Raw genomic sequence first — 21754 nt, 5'->3', positions numbered from 1 at the left:
CTCACTGTGAATGATTTTTTTTGTGTAGAATGCAACCTTTGTGTTTCGAAATTGATCTGTGGAAGTAATAGGAAAACAATTTTTAACCCAGTTTTGGTTTTCATTGGCTATCAAAAGAGGCAGCAGTATCAGTAGGTCTGAAATTAATGTTACTATTTCTTCACTAATACCACAAACACTACGTTTTCAGTATCCCTTGCTAAAGCAAATACTTGATACTTGGAAATCTGAACCAAATCTAATAGTGCAACAATATATTCTATTAAATATTACTGTTAAGCTCTCCTTTTGACACTGAAGGCTAGAGCAGGCCAACCAGCACTTAATCAGCAGGCAGTCCATTTGGCAGCTACATGAATTGGCAGTTGCAAAAACCACCTCAGAATGTGACTGGTGCTGTTAAGTCAAAGCTGTGTTTGAATTTCAGTCGTTGGACTGCTGTGTCTGCAGACCCCCACTGCTTTTCAAATAAAGAGCCACTAGTTAGGATCCTGCCTAATGGGTTTAAGGGTATACGATTTGGAGGTGTGAAATGATAAAAAGTTCTTCCTCTTTCAGACATTGCAATAAGCTTTGTCTATAATGGACTGGTTACTTGATCACTGTTGTTTTTGTTTTGTTTTGTTTTTAAAAAGTCCGTCCAAACTTTTAGGAATTTCAGATCAATTAAATTCCACTTAATGTGAAGAAAATAAAAAAGCGTAACTGTGTTTAAGCTCTTTTTACATTATTCAGCATAGATATTAATAAATATTTTGGCAATTTTGTCTGCAGAACATCCTACAACACAACATTTTCTTGCCCACATGTAATGCAGTTGGTGCAGAAGCAGCATGGATTTGGACTTGCCAAAACAAGTGGATGAAGGTAAAGTATACAGGTAGAAGGATCGTGCTTTCCAAGTCCCTCTACAAGAAGTCCACAGGAAGAGAATGTTATCTTTTACTTGGTGACGATTAGCCATATTTATGGATAAAACATTTTTGTGTTTCACACATACAGCCAAAGTTAACTTCAGAACTATTCAGCGTTTTCTTCCTGTAGAAAAAAAAAAAAAAAAGCACCTTTGAAAGCTTTGAGGATAAGTATGGTTGCAAAAGCTATTGTGTGTCACATCTGTGACTGTAATACTCAGATGCTCTCAAAATCCTTTCAGAGAAGTCTGCCTTGACCATAGCAAAGACACAGCTGCACCTAACAAGTGTGAGAGAATGCACTAGGCAGCTCTAAAACAAGCAGCATTTGGGGACATCTCCTTCATGAAGAAACAAGATTCAGGAGATAGTTTGGAGCATTATTCCAACAGCTAAGCAACACCAACGTGACCAGCTTTCCCACTTGCTATGTCATGCCAGCAACCGGAAAAAGCTTTAGTTTCATGCTAGTCACTGGTGGATCCCAGGTAGAATCTATCTTCCCTCCATCAAAAGCCTGGGGAGCATTCCATACTTCTTCAGCTCCAAGCCTCCCTTTGCTGGTGAAAGTGTTTTTTCCGGGCAAGAGCTGTCCTATTTCCTCGCTATGATACTTGCTGCATCTTTCAATTTTGACTGTTTGGTTTTCTTGGGTCAAACTAGAGGAAGATGGGGAGGCTAAACTTTTCTTAGTCATCAGGAACTGTTGAACACTAGGGAAATGAAAGGAAGTGACTGTACCATTCTGAGCAAAAGTCATCCTCTCTCTTCCATGGGCCTGTAAATTCAATGCCCGTGTTGCAACTACATCCTAACTTCAATCAATGTGATGTTATGGCAGCTTCTTCACCTGTTTTCTGCAACCTTTTCATATTGGTGGAAGACAATACAACCTCAAGTTACAGCTCTAGCAAAGGACCAGTTCACAAACCCTTCTTAAGTGCATACTTAACAGTATTCACAGTATTACCAGTAGCTCTGTTAAACTGTGCTTTAACAACTCAAGTGTTGTAAATATGCTTCTACCAGTATTATTTCATGAAGGAAGATAAAGAGTCTGAGCACTCTTGTGCTTTTGGCAAATTGTCAGGACTTTCTAACCAACAAATGTTGACAGCAGCAGACGCAGCACAGACCACTTTTAGCAGCAGTTTGAGCAAAGGTGGCTAAGTCAGAACTGTGCCACGACACCATTCACTGTGTCCAGTGTGGCTCCACTGTGGGAAAAGGTAACATCCAGTTGCAGAGAGAAAACAGCTTGAGGCTGCAATTTTTTTCATACCACTTCCAGCTAGATTTCCAAAAGTATATCCCAGTTATTAACTACTAGTTATTAAGTAAGTACTGAACTACAACGTCTGCCCTAAACTCTGACCATCAAAGTGGTGGAAAAGAACTGATCTTGTGCACTATGTCAGTGGAAAATGTCTATATGCTCTTACTAGCAACAGTTCTGCTTATAAATTTGCTTAGATTAAACTGTCATCAGCAGCATACTGAAGTCAAGAATGGGTTGGGTTTTTTAAGAGAGAAGACCTACTGGTTAGGTTAATTCAGGTCCTGGGGAAGAACACAAATAATGGAATTTAGCAAAATTTGGAATGAAATCTGCAGAATCAAGTCAGAATAAAACCTCCATCTAGTCTACTGTTAACAGTGCCAGAAACTTCTTCCTTGCCTTGGTCAGATGCCTTTGCAGAAAAATAACTGACATATTTCACATTGCTTTTGGCATAGTCCTTGATATAGAACTAAACAACTGATGCACACTAATTGCTGCAACCTACATGATATGTTACATAATTGAATTGAATGCTATAGATAATACACTTAAAATAAGGAAATATAGAATGTATCTCACTTATTTGATATCATTAAGACTGTGCAGAAAATAACCTCACAGAAGTAATAAAAATAAGCTTCACTTATTACCCTTCTTATACGTGCATTCTCTTACAGTAGTACCCAGTATTTCCAAACCAAGTTTCTCCTACATGTCAGCTGTGCTTCAGGCTTTGAGGTCTGGATTGTACTACTTTTGTAGGCTGAACTAAACTTTCACTCATTAGCTAATTAAACCACTTTAATTAATATCAACAGCAGCAGAGGCTGAATTCTGCTGGGTCTTCCTGGTAACACTGTCAGTGGAAAAGAACTGTGTAACATAGCTTGCTGGCTATTATCAGCTGTTGGCTGGTGTGAGAACCCTCTAGGAGGAGATGTCCCTCTACAGATTGCTTTCCTGTGCATGTGTGCTGGAACAAGACTTAAGTCTTAGCAAGACATCAGCTTGGAAATCAAGTCTTAGTCTTCATAGTGAACCAATTATGAGTATTCTGTAAACATAGGTGTGGCTGGTCCTTGGTGCAGAAAATTTACACTCTTGTTTGATAGAATGCATTGTAAGAATCAGCATTGTACTAAACCAAGCTTCTGGTCTTTATTTGAAATTATAAGATAGGCAGTGTTAGAACCATAGCTTACAGATGAATTTCCTAAGAAAAATAAGCTTTTGGATGCAGCTTTTTTGTCTTTACCACAGTTTTGAGTGGTATCCAATAGTAATTTTGATATTCTAGCACCTATTACGCAGTGGGTTCTCCCCAGTTAAAATAACATCATGTATTTCTTTGAATGAAACAGTGCCTCCAGCACATACTAGAGACCCACAAGAGATATGACGTGATAGGATTAGGCTTTTGTCTATATTTTGCGAAATTACCAAAACATCAATATATTAGCATATCGCAGAATATTTAGAGCAAAACTTTCAGAATTAGGTTATGCTGGTAATGAACTGATAGCACTGATTCCTGGAGACCAAAGTCCACATGCCCCCCTCACTGACAGCTGTTAATTATCTGACTCTGTAATGGGAAATTACTGTTAATATTGAATTTAGTAAGTATATTGCTATCTGTATTTATGAGAATGTGACAGCTACGTAATTGACATTTCAAAATATTAGATTCTTTTGCAGTCTGAGACACGTTCATCACTTAGTTCCACTGCTGCTAAATGAAAAATTAGTCTTATTTAAAAGGCATAATCTGAAATAATTTTTCTCTCAAAATCAACAATACCACAAGCCAACATATCTGGTTATATAAAAAGTGAAGCAATTCAGATGTGTTTGTAACAAGAAAACAAATTTATTGATTTTAAAAGACAAGACACAATTTCGTTTTGAAAAACACAAGAAAGCTAGCCTGAGTTCAAGTCTGAAATATTCAGAAAAATCCTACTGTCTTTAGTATGTTCCAGTCATTTTTTTTAAACAACACACTAAAAGTTAATATATATTTTTATAATTATAAAAGGTCCCCAGTTATTGTACAGTACACAATACAAATTGCCCACAAACTATTATTTAGCTCCTGCCAGTTTTGAGAGGACATGATATACTAAAAGATTTAGCATTTCTCACAAAAATCACATCAGGAAATACCTATTTACAAAATCAAATACATTATACAAAAAAACCATCACGTTATTCTGTAAAGATGTCTTCTTTAAATAATTAAAAAGTATATTCAACTGTAGTTCAAAAACTGGAAAAGAACATTACATTATCTCACACATACAATCTACAAAAAGTTGCTTACCTCATTTACATAATATATTCAGTCAACTGGAAAATAAAGGCGTGAATATGTCCTAGTGTTATGATGTTTCTGTGCTGTGGGACTGAATAATGTAATCTGCCACTTACTAAGTGAAATTTACATGATGGCACTTAAAAAAAAATACAGTATAAAATAAATTCAACAAAGGAAGTTTCCTAGAAGGTAAGAAAGCCCTGAGTGATGATAAAATTACTGATTGGTAGTTCTAGAATTAACCTAATTAAAGTTTACCACCTCAGGCACAATTTTCCAAGGTTTTGAAAGGCACTCAAAGTTTCTTGAACAGCCTCATTGGTTATTAACTGTAAATCCAAATTTTCAGTGAAGACGATTGGAGATGGGCAACTTGCTTTGGTACAAAGTGGTATTTTTCTAACGTATTTTGAATTGTTTAATTGGCTTACTTTAAGATGGATATTTAATATTTAAATACAAGGCAAACCTGTTATTATTGAAGGAAACTTGGGAAACCCTTTAAGCAGTCTTCATGTAAAAAGCTCTTGCGAGTTTCAGTGAGTCGAAAAGAATTGAACTGAGTTCCTGGTAAATACCAATCTATGCGAGGTCATTCCTCTGAAGTCTAAATTCCTCTTATAAAGATATTTATTATCTCAGAGTAAAATTAATCCGGAACTGAAAACTCCTGTAAGATGTTTGCACCATAATCAAGAAAGTGCTTAAGAACATAGAAAGAACATTTTCCTGATTTAGAATTAAGTGAGGCTTATTTGATGCTCATTGGCTTGTATCGGGCCTTCGTTTCTGCAGTGAATTTCAGCCCTAATGAGCAATCTACAACAATAGTTCTTACCATATATTTAATTACTCAGGGCTTCCAATCCTAAAACATTAATTTCTTTTTTTCAACATGAAAAGGCGGGGAAAAAAAAAAAGAAAAAAAGTTAAAATGGTAATTTTCAAACTAAGGCATATTTTACTTCAAACAAACACTAGGCAGTCACTTTGTAAGTGGCTTTTACTATTTCTTAGTTAAACTGGTAAATTAAACTCAGGTCTACTGGCACATAAAATCACTAGCAGCAATGATCAAGGCATGCAAACTCAGAAGCATTTACAGTAAATTATGAATAAAAAAAGATGTTAAATTAAAACCCTTTGAGTATTGCATTTATGTTAATCAATTATGCATAAATTTGCATTAACTGACTAAAAATGTTTACAACTTCCTTGTACTGTACTACTGACATAATTCCATTGAATAACTTAAAATGAGACCCTTTTTTGCCCTCAGCTAGACTTAAGTAAGTCTTCTAGCTGAGACAAGAACAGCTGCACTTGGTGTTTGCTGACTGATTTATATTGCAAGAAACCACTAGAAAATGTATTGTACTCTTACTTAGTAAGGTGGTATTTCTATTTGTAAGTTTGTTGCTACTATACCTGTTCCCTTGTTCTTGTGAGCAGTATTTCTAAGAACAAAGGAGGTCTTTTTTTAAATGGCAAAAGGCTTGTGCATTTTCTAGGTTGCTTTTAAAATTCTGACATTCAGTAGGGGCCGTCCAAACTGTACCCCTGTAGATGAAAATGAATAAAATACCTTCATGTTTTAGCTAGCCATTACTGCAGTGACTTTTAGAAGGGATATCAATATAATTGTGCATTTTTTGTTCTAGTTTATCAATCACTGCCAGAAATTTCAATGCAAACATACCAAATATTCTGCAAAATTCTTCTTCACTAAGCCTTCTTTTATTTCTAAAGATTCTCTTTTACAGTACCAGAGTATTCCAAAACTAACCTACGCCAGGAGATTTTCTGAATATATTTTCTAAACCTTTATCTCCTAAAGGCATCTTAAAGTAGACAACTTCTTATCTGTAGAAACATAAGTTTTCTTTATATATTTATGCAATTACAAAAACAAGAGAGCTGAAGTACTGTTTTCCATATGACAGTACACCTCAATGGCAGTGAATATTTTGCCTACATCTACTGAGCCTCCTATAACAAAACCATCCCCATATAGTATGCAAGTATTTACTTTAAACATACTTAAAAAAAAAACCTATACTAGCTATTTCAGCTATTTCAAAGTATATGCTCAGTGGACTAATTAAATTACCTAAAAAGCTTTGTTCCCATCATGCTCCTTACAATGCTCAAAGGGTTAATGCAAGGCATTACATCAAATTAACTTCCTAATACTAGAACTAAGCACTGCGTGTTTATGCTTCTATTCCAGTTTTTATTGTTTGTTTGTCTTAAATCACCAAACAATTAGCAGAGATACTAGAATTCCATTTATTGATTTGTTTTAAACCATATACAAAGAAGATGTCCTGTTAGAGAGACAAGGGCCCAATTTTCAGAAGTTCATACTGCTCTCTTGAATGAATGCTTTAAACTCTGCAATTACTGTTGTATCTTTATATTACTAATAAGTCTATTTTTGTCAGCACTTTTATGGCTATCAGTGGTTGGTTTTGTTTTGTAAAAACATTCTGAATTAAACTGAACTGCAGCGCATCTTTAATACAATTTTTTTTTTTTTTAAACAGTGCAGGTGTCAATTGGTGAGACTGACAAAGACCTAAGATCATTTCTCCTAGGGAAAACAAAGTGAACAAAGAAGTTTTTTAGATATTTTAAAATACCTCGCTTTAAATTAAATTTTTATATAGACCTATATATTCCTGAATGACAAAACTTTATCTATTTTCTTGTTTTTGAACTAAAGGCAGTAATGCTGTAAATCATCATTTTATAGGTAAATAATTTAAAATCTATTTTCCAATTTTTATGGATTTTTTTTTTAAAGAAGGTGCTTAGAACATGCTACAGTACAAGAGCAAAACACATAAATAGCAACTGAAAACAGAAAAAAAACCCTTTCAATCTGATTTATCATGAGAAAGATGAAAATGTACCAATGCATTTTAATAAATACAAAACTTTTGAAAACTGGGCCCTTTTGAAAAGGTAGTTCAACATTACCCATTCCCCCACAATGTTCACTGTGCTGTTTGTGCTAATGGGGGAAATGCCTATAAAATAATTATTTTGGATCCTACGTCAATATTAGATAAAACACATAAACCATGTCAACTCTCATAATGTCTACCCTGTGGATACATGTTACACCTCTCCAGAGCACTAACAAAAGACTTCAGAGCTGGTGTGGCAATGCAACCTCATGCTATACATTACAGAATATGGACTGAGGTATTTGTATCTATGTAGTGTAATGATTACTAAACCCCAACTATTTAATAGCAAGAATGTGCAAAATGTTTTATCTAAGTGTTTGACTAAAATTTTACTAAATGTAAAACCAAAGCAGAAGACCCCCAAACCTGCAAGTATACAATGCAGTTTATGGTAATGTATTTCTAAAAAAAATCTGGTCAAATATTTAGAATTTAAGCAGAGAACTATTGACTCCATTCAGTTTTCTGAACCCAGCATAGTTCCAATTTGTTTTGATAAGTCATTGTTTTTTAGAAGCTATGAGATACGTTTAATTTTTCTATCAAATTTTTGTTCAATTTTGTTTTGTACTTTGTGAACAGTGAACAACTGAGTGGAGTGGGGAGCTAAACAATGAAAGATAGTCAGGTCCCACCTTTTTTACTAATCTAGATTTACCTATTAAAATTGTACTCTTTTTCTCAGCAACAGCAAATCCAACATTTAACCAAAAAAGGACAATAATAAGAAAGCATTACAGGTCAATCAACACAAAAACTGAAACTATTACTACAGTACTAAAAATGCTGAAAATTAAAAAAATGTTGAATTACTTCACTTTATTTTACTTGTAAACATTTTATAATGCACAATGAAGGGGAGTAAATATTTATCACAGCTTAGTTTTAGCATTTTTGGTGAAGGGTACAGATGTGCTGATTTCCAAGGAAAAATCAGGACACACTGATCAATATACGTGACAACAAAATCTATAACGATATTCAGTGCATTTATGAGTTTAGAAATAATGAATATAAACCTCACTTTCACTTCTTATTGAGGCAGAAGCCACGTACTGACATTAGTAAGGATTATGCCTACATAGAATGAGCAGGATGGGTTCACCTCCCAGTTCTGCAAAGGCATTAAAATTTAATTTTGTACACCAATAATCTTAGGACATTTCAGCTGATGTGCAGCTGTATTTGGAGCATATATAAACTCTAGCAACAAACTTGTTTGCTATAAATATGCTGTTCATTTTACAAGCTCTTCTCCCATTTGGTATATATGACTTCAAAGTCATTTTCAGACACAGCAGATAAACCAAAACAAAAGAACCCCTAATTTTCTTACACAGTCTTTTCTGCAAAGTTGATCTTTTTGTGCTCTCCTTCGCTTTTTGGCTTTTTTGTTTATTTATTTCCACTATTTTAGTGTAGCAAATTCATGTGTCTGCATGATGAAGTGTTTAAGAAGAAAAATTTGAGTTTTTAATGTCAATTAATATGGTCTCTATGAACTGTCATTATTTAACCATTAAAATGTAGTATCTTGCTGATACCCAACAAAATACAGAAATTGAAAACATGCACTGCATTATGTACCTGCTCATTTTTTATTTTTAGTTTTTAAAATTAAAAGTAGGCAAGGGTTTAGAAAATATATAATCATGCTTGGGACTATGGTCAATCTATTTTGACATTTTAAGTTGGTATTAAAGCTAGTTTTGCTTTCCAAATTCCCAAGCAAATTTTATTTGTAATAAAGTGAAATCCAGCTAGAAATGAGAAAAAATAGGTTTATTGTCATTCTAAGAGGGATATTAAAATCATTTAATAATAAAAAAGTCCTTTTATTCTTTTGAAGGCTATGTAACCTGTCCTTCTTAAGACAATTTGAAAATGACAGGCATATGTTGTTGAATTAATTTAAGAGTTAAGAATAACAAAAAGTTCTAAGTCTTAGCTTCAGTTCTGTTTAAGGCACCATGTAATAGCCGAGGTACAATGATCCCTGATGTACATTCTTAAATGGCAATGGTCCATCTAGCCACCTATTCAAATTCTACACAATTGGGAATAAGTACAAGTGAGGTGTGCCAGTTACACTGCCTTATCTAATTTTTGTAAAAATTTAAATCCACTTTAACAAGGTAATATTTCTGAAAGGAAAATGATGCAGGTTGCTACATTCCTTGCATTCTATAAATCATCTTTTCTAAGAGCAGCAGGTTGAACCACTAGTAGGAAAAGACCTGGAATAGAAGAAAGTCATCCAAATGGAATGTTTTCCTGTATGTCCAGTTCAGCATAAGTAGCACATACACTTAAAATTAATAATAATAAAGTCACTTCTTTTTTAGCTTCAGTTTCTAACAACTACAGTACCACTCAACAGCCAAAAGCATCTGTTCAGTGGCCCTACATACAGAATCAGTAGTCTTCAAAACAGAGGAACTGGTACGCAAATAATATTTGGAACTGCTGATTTTAAAGGAAGCTTGCATTGTTTACATGATGGTCAGATAGGTACGTTTATGACGTACACATTACCATATTCTGTTACAATTCTGTCATTTAAGCTTGCTTCTTGCTCAGAGAAAGAAACTAGGAGATCTCCCCAATCCTCCAGCATTATTACAAAAAATCCCCCTGTGAATGCTCACAATTTTATCAAAATAGTGTCTTCTCGTTGTCCAATGAAAAGCACCTTTTATAACATATTTGATACATCTGCTGTCAAATAAGTATGCCTCCAGTGTAAATCAAAGAAAATAGTTCTTTTGATATTTCACAGAAGTGCATCAAATTAAACCCCCATCTATTTTAAATCACCATTGTAACTAATAACTAACATTAAAATATTTTTAAAAACTATGAAAAAAATTATATTATTGTAAGAGGACAAAAACATTAACATTAAGCTTTGCAAAAATCGTCCTTGCATTTGATATGAAGAAAACTCTTCATACTGAGCGGCCAATGTAAAATGATTCTGTTTACAAAATTTTTTTTTTTTTTTTTTTTTTTTTTTTACAGATCTGGCAAAATACGTACACCCATTCCATTTAACAACTCCAATAAAATAATGTTCAGCACAGCTAAAATTTGACAACAGTCGTCCTTCGGACTTACTATCTTTATTTTTTTCATATTAAACCCAAAGGGTGTGTTGTGGGAAAAGGAGAGGTTTCATATTAGACTGCAGTATATGTATTTCCAGTAGCACTGCATTGTCTGATAGTCTGAGTAGTTGCAACAATGTGCTCATTATGAATTGGGTTCAGGAGGTTCTGCTGTACTCCACTCTCAAGCACTGGCTGCATGCAGCCCACCTGGAACGCTTGGTTTAGCTCTGTTTTCTCCCTCTTGGCTTGTGGCTCTCCATTTTCATCCAGCTCTTCATCTATTTCACTTTCAACTTCACTGCCCTCATCTGTACAAACAAACCACCACAAACTAGCATGAAGAAAAAAAAGTCTAATACAAGTGCCTTTATTTTGCAAATAACAGTTGAAATACAAAAATACAGGTAAGATTAGGAATCTGGCAAAGTACAATCTGAAAAGTAAAATTTTAATGGAAAAGGTCAACGATTATCTCAAATAGGTAAACAGACTTTTAGCCCTGATCACTTGAGTTACACATTGTTGAAACAGTATGTGCATGAAACATCTGAAATCTAAAAAACAACCTCTAACAAATAATGCTAACTTCATAGTGCTAAGTGCCTCTCACCTCTAAGACCTGATGATCAAAAAGGCTATTACTTTTAGTTACTGATACGGAAACTGAAGAGATTTGGAGCGACTTGGATTCATATTTTGACAGACAATATTATTAGTTGTGTGATCTGCGGTCAAGATACCTCAAATCACTCAACTAGTCACTCTAGGAACATATGTCAAAATATGGCATGAAGAGATTATAATGAACTAATTTCTTTCTACCCTTTTTACTGACAAGTTATCTGATAACTACATGCATGAAATTTTGCCTTTTTCACTTAGCAGAATATTTACTACAGATAAAATAGATATAAGCATACTCCTGTCTTTCTTCCCACATTACCCTCCTTTGTCCCATCAGATACAACTAAACTCTGTAAAAATCTGAATATTTCTTGTGTTAATTATAAGCATTTTTGAAATATAGTCTTTATTTTCAAACAAATGTATAATATTCTAATTATTATTATATGCTGCACATTACATAGATAGCTAACTGTATCCATATAATTTATTAATTAATCCATGTAATATTTATATGTACTTTAAAACATGATACAGCTCTAAATTCTGTTTTACTGTATTTTTAAAAAATAAGAACTTATTTTGCTCAGAGACACATTAGCTTTATACACAGGAGAGATTAAAATCCTTACCTTTATCCATATTTCCAGGGGACACAGCATTTATATCACCAAACTGCAAAAGAAACGATAAAAAAACCTGGACACAGTCTTAAGCAAATTGTGAACTTACAGCATCCATGATGGAGCAGATCTTCTTTGCAGCCACATCCATTCTGCAGCAATTCATTTTCCATTTCTTCCTAGTCTTGTAGGTATTAAGATAATTACCACTAAACCCCTCAAAAGTTAGAATGGGGGATGACAAATTTTTTTAAGATTACTTCATCACAGCCATCGTTGCTAAAAGTGAGCTATTTATGTGCTGTATAAAGCCATGAATTATGATGGATATCCATTCTGAACTGACAACAATGTTTTTAACAAAAACCTCTTTCTAAAATTTCTCAGAGACAACTTGAATTGTCCTGGAACAAAAATGAAGGTATTTCAGAGTGTTGCAAATCTACCTGTGAGGCAGATGAAAGTTACTGCTGAAAAAGGGTTTGCAGTCTTGTGATTTTCCTTACAAAAAAAAAAAAAAAAAAATCTTCAAAAAAAGTTGCTCATGATCTAGATATACAACCTTCCTCCCTCTCCTCTCCTGAATCCTTTAAGTTTCTTTTAACTAAGAACTGGCAGAGCAAAATGCCGTCAATGAATCTCAAATGAAAGAATTACATTATTTAGATAGATACATTTCCAGCCATACATGATAATGCCAGTCTTTTTCAGAGGAGTTTTGCCAATATGTGCATCCAGAGCTGGGAGAAGAGGAAGGAAGACAAAGGAGAATGTTTTGCTCAGCTGCAACACCAGTTTATACTGTCTTAATGTGTTTGTTGAACCACATTCTTACAGTTCCTCATTTATTTCAATAACAGTTATTGAACATACAGAAACATAAACCCACTAAATATGAAATATTTAATGAATATTTATTAATTCTATTCTGCCCCTTTCACCTCCAAAAATTTTATATTACTTAATTCCTCATAATATCTCCACCGTCAACCTATATAAACTTTTTAGAAGACTCTACACTACATTTATGTCCAGCATATACAGTGTCTCTTAAGAGGACAAGAATGTAGTAACTGTAGTACTGTAAATGTAAGGCAGATATTCAGCAAATATACAATTAGTGGGTCACTAAGCAGAAACAATGTTATTTAGATTTTCTGAAGCATGTTGTGACACAGAATATAAAATCTTTTGACAAATAAATCTGAGATTTCCAATTTCTCTTCAAAGTATAGCATCTATTTACAGTATTAAATGAGTCTATCAGTGTATCTTGAGGGAAGAATGATAACCTCATGCTAAGTGAATCCACAACATGACTTGCAATTTAACAGTAATATAGAACATAATAGTGGCTTTCAAGTGTAAAAATGTAACAAATCTGTGCCATTAACTATCTAGCACATTTTAAAATATATCTGTTTTCCAGCACTTTTGAAGTGCAATTCTTTGATGACAATTCATCTCTCACTCAAAACAAAAGGTTAGATGAACTAATGGAAAAGAGGGATGAGATGAACTCTGCCTAGCAGATGCCATAGATAAGTATGAGAAACTGGTTGTGAATTGATACTCTGTGTTTTTTAAACCAATAATCACATTTCTGAATACCAACTGTTGCAAACCTTTATGTAGGTCTGTGCTGGTTTTATTACATGTGTGTAAACAGTACTGTACAAGCCAAAATTTTGCATGTAAGCCATCCTTCTCAAGTCAATAGGAGTACTCAGCTCACTTGCAGGATTTCAAAACACAACCATGTAAACAACAGTTTCCTATTACTTTTTTTTTTTAAAGTTTTCACATAAGATATTCAGTTCTCAAAGACTGGAAAAAGGTTGAATGTTGATCAGCATTTTTCAAACTGTGCATATGACTCTGTGTGCAGATTTGTAAAGGTGCAAGTTCATTCATAAATGATTGTTAGAATCCAATGTGATTTTAGGAGTCTGACAATCAACCAATAAAACAAGTTTGTAACTGTTGTTATGCATTTATAACCCAACCTACTGTTATATTGCAGAAAATCCTACAATTCTTGATATTTTTTTACAAAATTTGTGAAGACACATACTCAAACTCATCACTACATCTATGAACCTAGTCTCTTACATATAATCTTACCTCTCCCATAACTGCAATAGGTGTCTCTCCGGTTGCCTGAGCAACACGATGTTCTACTAAGTAAAACATGTATTCATCGTAAAGCAAGCGGATCAGATGAAAAGAGCCAAAGCTAGCAGCGCTGCGCAAGGTTAAATCTCGAATCACCATTGAGCTATTCAAAAATAGAAAAAAAAATATTTAGGTATTATATGTCATAGTCATTTTAAGACTCATCTATGTAGACAGTTCGACTCAAAACCAGTATTCTAAAAAATAATGTTATCCACAGATGTCTTACTTAAAGTGTCTTCACAAAGAGATATTCAGAAAAGACAATAATTTGCTTCTTTCTCTGAAGGAATTGTCAGACACCACATTACATAAGACATTACCAGACTGGTTTGTTTTTCCAGTTTTCCTCCATTTTTCCGTTTTCATTGTGTAATACTTCAGCATGTGTAAAACCTAACTTGAAGAAAAACTTTATTGAAAATGTAACTAAAACAGTAAGAAAGCAATTTGATTTTAAACAAACTAATGCTTAAGTAGTGTCCATTGTGTCCACCTTCCCAGTACAGAGGTTTTAAATGCCATGATTTTAAAACTTTGAAACTTAAGATTACAGAAAGATAGGCTGTGTGTATATATTATATTGACAAATTCTGGTATCTTCAGCAACTAGTTGCTACAGTCATTTTTAAAGAACAAGGTTTACTCTGGTTAACTTTTTCAGTATGCAGCTAATGTGGAATGCTTGTCTTAATGTTCTTTTTACACATTAAAACCAGGTTTTGTTTCCTTATGTAAAAAACATACATACAAGAGTGTTTTAATAAATAATATTAAAAGTAGTGTATTAACTGTGTGCCCATGAAAATTAACCCTAAAAATAAACACTATGCTTCTAACTCAGGTCAAAATTCTACCTGCATTCCTTTGCACATGGCCTTCAAAACAATAAGCAAGAATCATGTAAGTCCCTGTCAATTTGCAAGTATCCCCAAGTTCACAAGAACAGTGAGTATCCTGAAAAAAACACACATTTTTCATGACCTAGTGACCCACTGATATTACATCTGTCAACACTTCTATGAAAAATTTGGCAAATAATGCAACAGTTAGAATATTTTAGAAGTCTATTAAATACTACCTGTAGAAAGACCATTTCAACAGAAACTGCCGTGCTGCTTTAGGAAAGCTGGGTCTTCCTTCATATGGTTTCAACGCTTGCATCATTACATTATCAAGCCAGGCAGCCCACTGCTCCAGAGTGCTCTGCTGTTGAAGAGTCATCTTGAAATCTGTTTCTAGTCTCTGAACCATGTTGTCATCACACTGGCATACCCAGGAAGCCTGCTCCTGTTACAATACATAGCAACTCTTGACTTAACAATACATAATCCAAAGCACAGAATGTAATTCTCTCTCAAAGATTAAACAATTCATCGGATGCAAAGGACAAAACCCACTCACTAGACAAACTAAGAAGCACTTTTTATGTCTATCATAATTTTGTTCAAAGCAAATGGGTGGGAAAAGCATAACATATAAGAGCACCAAATAAAGAAATGAGAACAAACAATGGAATGGACACAAGTATGTTGTCATTTTCCATACTAATTTTCAAAAAAAGGTTTCTACTTTCCTTGTTTATCATTTTTCTACTGAAATATTCAAGACCTGTCACATTTTTCTGGGACTAAATTCAGAGCAAGCAGGAAGAATAGCTAAAAAAAACCAAGTAGCAAGTAATTAAGTGCAAGTTTCCTTTCATTCTGGAGAAGCTAAGCTTAAAGAAAATTTCTGTAATGCCATCTTATAGAAAAAAGCTTTGTATGTAAACATGTATTGTTCTATTTGCTGACTACAGTCATTGATAGATTTCAGGTTACTTAAAGTACAGCAGAAACAGCACACAAATGGAGAAATACACTTTGCATGAAATAAAGCAATTTATTCAGTGTTATCTAGTTTAAATAAGGCTAGCTTGTCAATTCAGAAAGTAAGGGACAAAAATGAAGATTCACAAACTGCAAGTCGTATTTTTAAATTCTAGGTATCACCTGCTAAGTTGGTGCTAACACCTCACAACTCATTCACCGATCCTGTATCCATGTTAAGGTACTACAATTCTTGACATACGGTATCTTTGGTCAAGTACTCTTCACTGACTTTTGTTAAGATTTTTAACAATTATGTTGAAACACTCACTCACATGGCCAAACACAGAACTACCAGTAATCTGTAACATTTCCCTTTCCTGATCAAAAGTTAAAAATACTTTACTTCAGAGGAACAAAAACATGTGGAGAATTAGCTGAAGTATACTAATGGTATTGTCTCTGAAATACTGAAACAGTCTTTACTAAAAACAATGCTGTGCATTTAATAACTTTTGGAGACATTCAGAACCTACTCTATTATCTGAGATCTAATTCTAAAATATTATTTATGCTAAATATTCTAAAATATTGTTATGCATTACTAAGACATCATTCATGGTACCCATTCTAAGAATCTACTTGCTCTGTATTTGCATAGAAGTTGAAAGAATATGTGGACTTCAAGACAGTCAATGGAAATGGATAATAGTTCTGACCTCTTACTTCCCTAAAGTGTAAGCTGTCATATTTGGGCTGAATCATTGCATATATGAATCAGTAAAATGTTCTCACCACACTTTCTTGATAGAATAATGAAAACTAAAAGTGAAGCTCAGAATCAAAAAGCAAGCAATTTATTTAAAGTTAATTTTTACCTGAACATTGGCAAAATCAACACGGTTAAGATCATTGAGCATCTGGTTGATTTGAGAAGTATTTTGAAGCACAGCACGGGCTGCTTGAGCCAGGTGATTAAGAGATGTGTATCTTCGCAGAGTCTGGGCAAAGGCACTTACAGCGGCAACCTATGAAGAAATTAACTTATTTTTAAGTATTGTACTCTTTATCTGTAGATTAGCTCTACAGACCTTCATTTTAATATTCTATATTAACAAGTCCTCATATACAACTTCAGTCCATGTAGCAGATCAAGTGTGTTCCTTACAATTTTTTTTTACAAAACTAGGTTATTTTCTCTCCCATTATTTGCTTCTTTATGCTAAACATGAAACTTAGCATTGAAGTTAAAATACTACTTCTTTTAGATGCTACTGCCCACTTGGTTTGCCACTGCAAGAACAATACTGCAACAGTTTTGTCTACCTTGGTTTGTATCATCCTCTGTGGAATATTGTTCATGGCATTTGAAAGCCAACCTTCAAGGCTTTTTGCAAAATTGCGAATGGCTTGGGTCAAGGCACCTGTGCATTAGAGAATAAAAACAGAATGAAAAGAAAGCAATGTACTTGTCTTGAAATGCTTTGCATCCTCAGGACTTACATACTCAGTGTTCAGTGCTTTTACTTAATAAAAGGCAAATCCAGTCTAGGCTCGAAATGCCTCATTCAGATACAGATTATGCAATAATGATTTTAGGTCTTATATAACAAGAAGATCTAACTTCCTCACCTAACAATCTTTCAAGAAGTTTGTGACCACCAGTATTGTTTTGGGCACTCCTACAGAAGAACATCAGTAATTGCAGTTGTTCTTGTAATGGAAACTTCCACCACAAACTTTCAGCTTTCCATTTCATGTAAGCACCTCTATAATAAACAGCAAAAGTCTAGAAAAAATTCCAGTTACTGGAATACTGCAGCTTCTTCAAATAAGCCCAAAATAACCTTAAGCTATGCAAAGTATTCTTAAGCACATATAGTGCTTAAGTATATCGCCAATGAGTAAAATATAGGACTGAAATATAGGATTCACTGAGTGAAAATGAGAATATTCAAATGGCTGTGGAATCTGTATGCATTTTTGTTTCTTTACTATAGCACTCACAGAACCAGTGAGTGGCTGACAGAGACTTAAGAGAGAAATTTAAGTCCTTACAGCAGTCTGCACTACTCAAAATATAAGTTTTAATTTTTCAAAGGAGGAGGACAGGAAGTATTTTCCCAAGGAACTGCACCTGGAAAAAAGAAAATCCTGCCTCCTGAGTAATAAGAACCTCACTTGGCATTACCTACCACTTGCTTACTGACATACTAGCATCCACTCAAACCACTGAAAAAAGGAGATAACGAGAAGAAAAACACTATGTTTCTAAAGACTAGTAGAAAATGAATGCAACTAAAAAAAGTGAAGAATAAAAAAACTAGAAAGAGGAAATAATATTTATTTTCAAACTATTTTAGCTACATGTGAGAAGAAATAGTCCAAGTAAAGACTGTTTATGTGGCTGAATACTCTGGGTAGAGTAAGAAATTGACACTGGTAGACCTTATCATTGAGAAATGCCTTTTTCCCATTTGAATTACTGATTATCCCTTTTTAATGAAGCTTTCTATTAGCAGAGTAAATTTACTACAAGAAAAATTGTATTCTTTATGACATCTTTTTCACATCTTCAGATTTGCAGTGATAAGCAGTAGAATCCATGTCAGTAATTCACGTAATTGACCATACATTTGGATGCTTTGCTAAACACAATTTTATCTTACACAGTATCTGTTTTAGCTGAACACACTATGGTAATGGCTCTCCTCCTCCCCCTGCCTTGAGGTTTCCACAGGAAGAATAAGCTTTTCCCTTCAATCCTGACAATCACCAATCAGCTCTCTTGTGCTGATTTGTAAATTATTTCTGTGCACTCACTAATTAACTATGTATTCACTCACATTTTCTTACCTGCAGAATATGAAAATGCAAAGCGGAAGGAATAATATAAACACTATATGAATTATACTTAGACATTTAAGGAAAATATTACTGCTTTTTTACTTTTAATTTCCTTTCCTTATTCTTTTTCACCCAACTATCTATTTGCATCACTGTAATGGTGATCTCCACAAAAAAAAAATACAGAAAAACAGCTCAGGCCTTAAGACCAGCCTTTAATGAGGAAGAAAAAGGAACAAATGAAGGAAATATTGAATTCTGAAGACAAAAAATAGCTAAATTATTTAATCAGGGATCAGTATTGTACAGAACAACTATGAATTTCTAATGAGCTTTGGAGATATCATATTAAATACAGATTTTTTTTTCATACTTCATATTTAAGCACACATCTAGCCATTACCAAAACTTCAAGTATCTACATTCTCAAAGCCTGCTTTTAAATTCATCTGCTTACCACAGAAAAACAAAAATTTACTTTCAAAGAATCATATGACGAGTATGGTGCAAAGTGAATGGCCTGAGATAGTTAAATGTTACCAGACACATAATAAATAATGTTGCAGTGGCAGTTACTAATAGAAAGTTTGATTTGGATAAGCACCTAAAAGGCTTGTGTTCTAAGCTGAAACCCCTTTAATATGTAAATCTCATGAAAAGAGGCTTTAGAGCCTTTCAGTACTTTAAAATTTTGTCTTCCTGGAATTGTGGAAGTATAGTATAAATTTCTCCACCTACAATATATACTAAGTCACGGGGAAGTTTGTTACTGTCCATCCTGTCACTTGTAAAGGTGCAAAAAATCCATACTAAGATATAATAGCTGTGGTCTATTGCCAAAGACACAGGATAATTATGGTCTTTTTTTCTGACTCAAAGGGACAGAATTTCACTTTTCTTAGGAAAGGAATTTTGCTAGTTTATGCACAGCAATTCTTGCATTCAGTGGGTGCTAAACATTTCAGATGATAAATTTCAGACAGGTTAAAACATAACAATTTTTCCTCAATGGTCATTCTTTCTCTACTCCAATAATATTTACCACACAGCTAAGTAGCACAGTAAGGCACTGAAGATTTAGAAATGAAAAAAGATAAAACTTTAAAAATCATATTCTTACTTCAAGCTCTTTACAGATTAATATATTTTCCTATTTTGAGCAGCTGCTCTTGGTATCTTTCCATTTATTCAGGAAAAAAAAATTATACACATGCCTTTGATAAAGCATTTACAATCCCCTTTCCACTAGATAGTCCAAACTGCCCTATGAACTGCTATTTTCTCAATGAAAAGGATGAATTTGTCTACTTTACCCAGCTCCATAACTATTAAGACTCAACCATTAAGCACAACCAGTCTTTCCCTTTGTCTCTTGTAAAGGCTGGAGATACTTTAATTCAAAAGCAAGAGTTAAAAAACTAGTAATGTTTTAAATATTGAACAGTGAAGAGAGAACTTGCATGAATTGTCACTACAGGAAACCAAACTGGAAAAAGCCATTTAGTTAGCTAGTCCTAAAGATAAAATACAAAAATACATTAGCTGTCACCCAGAGGTAACTCAGTGGGTGTACTCCCAAGCAGAAAACAACTACATGTTTCAAAAAATAGAGGCAGAAGTCTTTTGGGATGAATTTGTCCTGAAGAAGTCTGATAATCATCCCCAAACCAGGAATGTCAAACACAGTAGGTATCAGCACTCAAATATGAGTGCTAATTTACAAAGAAAGAAATAACATGAAAGGACCCGGTGCCTGCAATTACTGATGTTACTTATTTGTGTCCCATTTTCTTGAAACCCTGTAACAAGGCAGGTGGTCACCACACACTAAGGAACTATTATACAAAAATGCTACAGACTGCTAGGCTGTGCAGGGGACCCAAGTGAAAAGCAAAGAGACAGCAGGTCTGATGAAAAATCATGTCGTACTGTCTTAAGAAAGTGATGTGCTCTTTGAAGACAGTTTTAATTCAACCTATTAAATACTGTGATTAAATTTGTGGGGTTTTTATCATTACCTGTTCACTTCTGATAGATTATATTACTCTAAAATTAATATCCTACTTACTGGCATTGTCATTAGACAGAAATGTAACACATTAAATATAAACCAATGCAAAATAATTCCTATAAGTAATGGTTGTCAATAACTGCATGTATTTCAGAAAACATTCTTCCTTTATTCTGCTACACAGATGAAAGACAAATTATGTTGATCTTTAAGAATTTACTCTCTCCTTAAAAAAAGGTAAAACTGCATTTTTAAATGACTGACCTTCAGATTTTATACATTTCCAGTTCCAAATATTTTTTGTATTACATGTCATTTACTAAAACCTGATTTAATTTCACTGACAAGCAAAATGTCAATAAAACTTTTCTGCAAGGCAATACCTGCAAATATTCTTATGGAGTGCTTATTACTGCTGGAGTCATTATATCAGAAGGGGTGTTCAGAGCATAACAAAATAGCTTTGTTAGTTGCAAAGCTCCTTAAGGCCCTAATTTTTAATTAATTTTTTTTTAATATTAATCTAACTTTACAAAGTGACTACTGTTTTTTCATGGAGAGGATATAATAGGTAGGAGTTATATGGTGTATAGTGGGTTGCTAGCATGATTTATTTTTAATATTTAGCACAGCATGTGTGAGGCAATAAATGCTTTACAAAGGAGTTCAACTTCCTTCACATAGATTAATTTTCTATCAAAAATAGCCATAAAAATGCATTTCTGGAGTAATGATGGATTCTAATAATAAATAAAAAAAAAAGCTGGTTGAATGGCAGGGCAGTTATTGACTCTTTCACGCAGGTTGTATGTCAGAAAGAACGGTTAGATTGGAATAATACATTGGATTTAAAATTTTGGAGTTAAGTTTTCATTGTCTAACAGTAATTAATATTGATTTCAACAGCTATTGATAAGGAACAAAATACTAACTTTTGTTAGTCCAAAAATGGAATCATAAAGATCATATACATTTTTTTTCCAGACTAATCAAAGATTAATATGTAATGTTTTATGTAAAACCTGCTGAATTTAGTGGAAGGATCAACTGACGTTAGTGCACACT

At 33.8% G+C, this 21754-nt stretch overlaps 1 protein-coding gene across 2 annotated transcripts in view; it reads right to left on the bottom strand.

Moving 5' to 3' along the window:
* Nucleotides 1-6788: 6788 nt before the first annotated feature.
* The window catches only part of RFX3 (regulatory factor X3), a 67749-nt gene continuing 52783 nt past the window's right edge, over nucleotides 6789-21754 (bottom strand). For both annotated transcript variants that reach the window (XM_061371488.1, XM_061371568.1), the window contains 6 exons: nucleotides 17158-17255; nucleotides 16710-16859; nucleotides 15102-15310; nucleotides 13970-14123; nucleotides 11855-11897; nucleotides 6789-10906 (listed from right to left, as the gene is read on the bottom strand). In XM_061371488.1, the coding sequence (XP_061227472.1) occupies nucleotides 10668-10906; nucleotides 11855-11897; nucleotides 13970-14123; nucleotides 15102-15310; nucleotides 16710-16859; nucleotides 17158-17255 (893 nt within the window). In that variant the 3' untranslated portion in view covers nucleotides 6789-10667. The remainder of the gene's footprint in view (nucleotides 10907-11854; nucleotides 11898-13969; nucleotides 14124-15101; nucleotides 15311-16709; nucleotides 16860-17157; nucleotides 17256-21754) is intronic.

This window comes from Neopsephotus bourkii, unplaced genomic scaffold (genome assembly GCF_033783945.1).
Source record: "Neopsephotus bourkii isolate Nb327-2 ecotype Australia unplaced genomic scaffold, CSIRO-AGI_Nbou_v1 NB_14, whole genome shotgun sequence".
Taxonomy (NCBI): domain Eukaryota; kingdom Metazoa; phylum Chordata; class Aves; order Psittaciformes; family Psittacidae; genus Neopsephotus; species Neopsephotus bourkii.
This window is presented reverse-complemented; position numbering and strand designations above follow the sequence as displayed.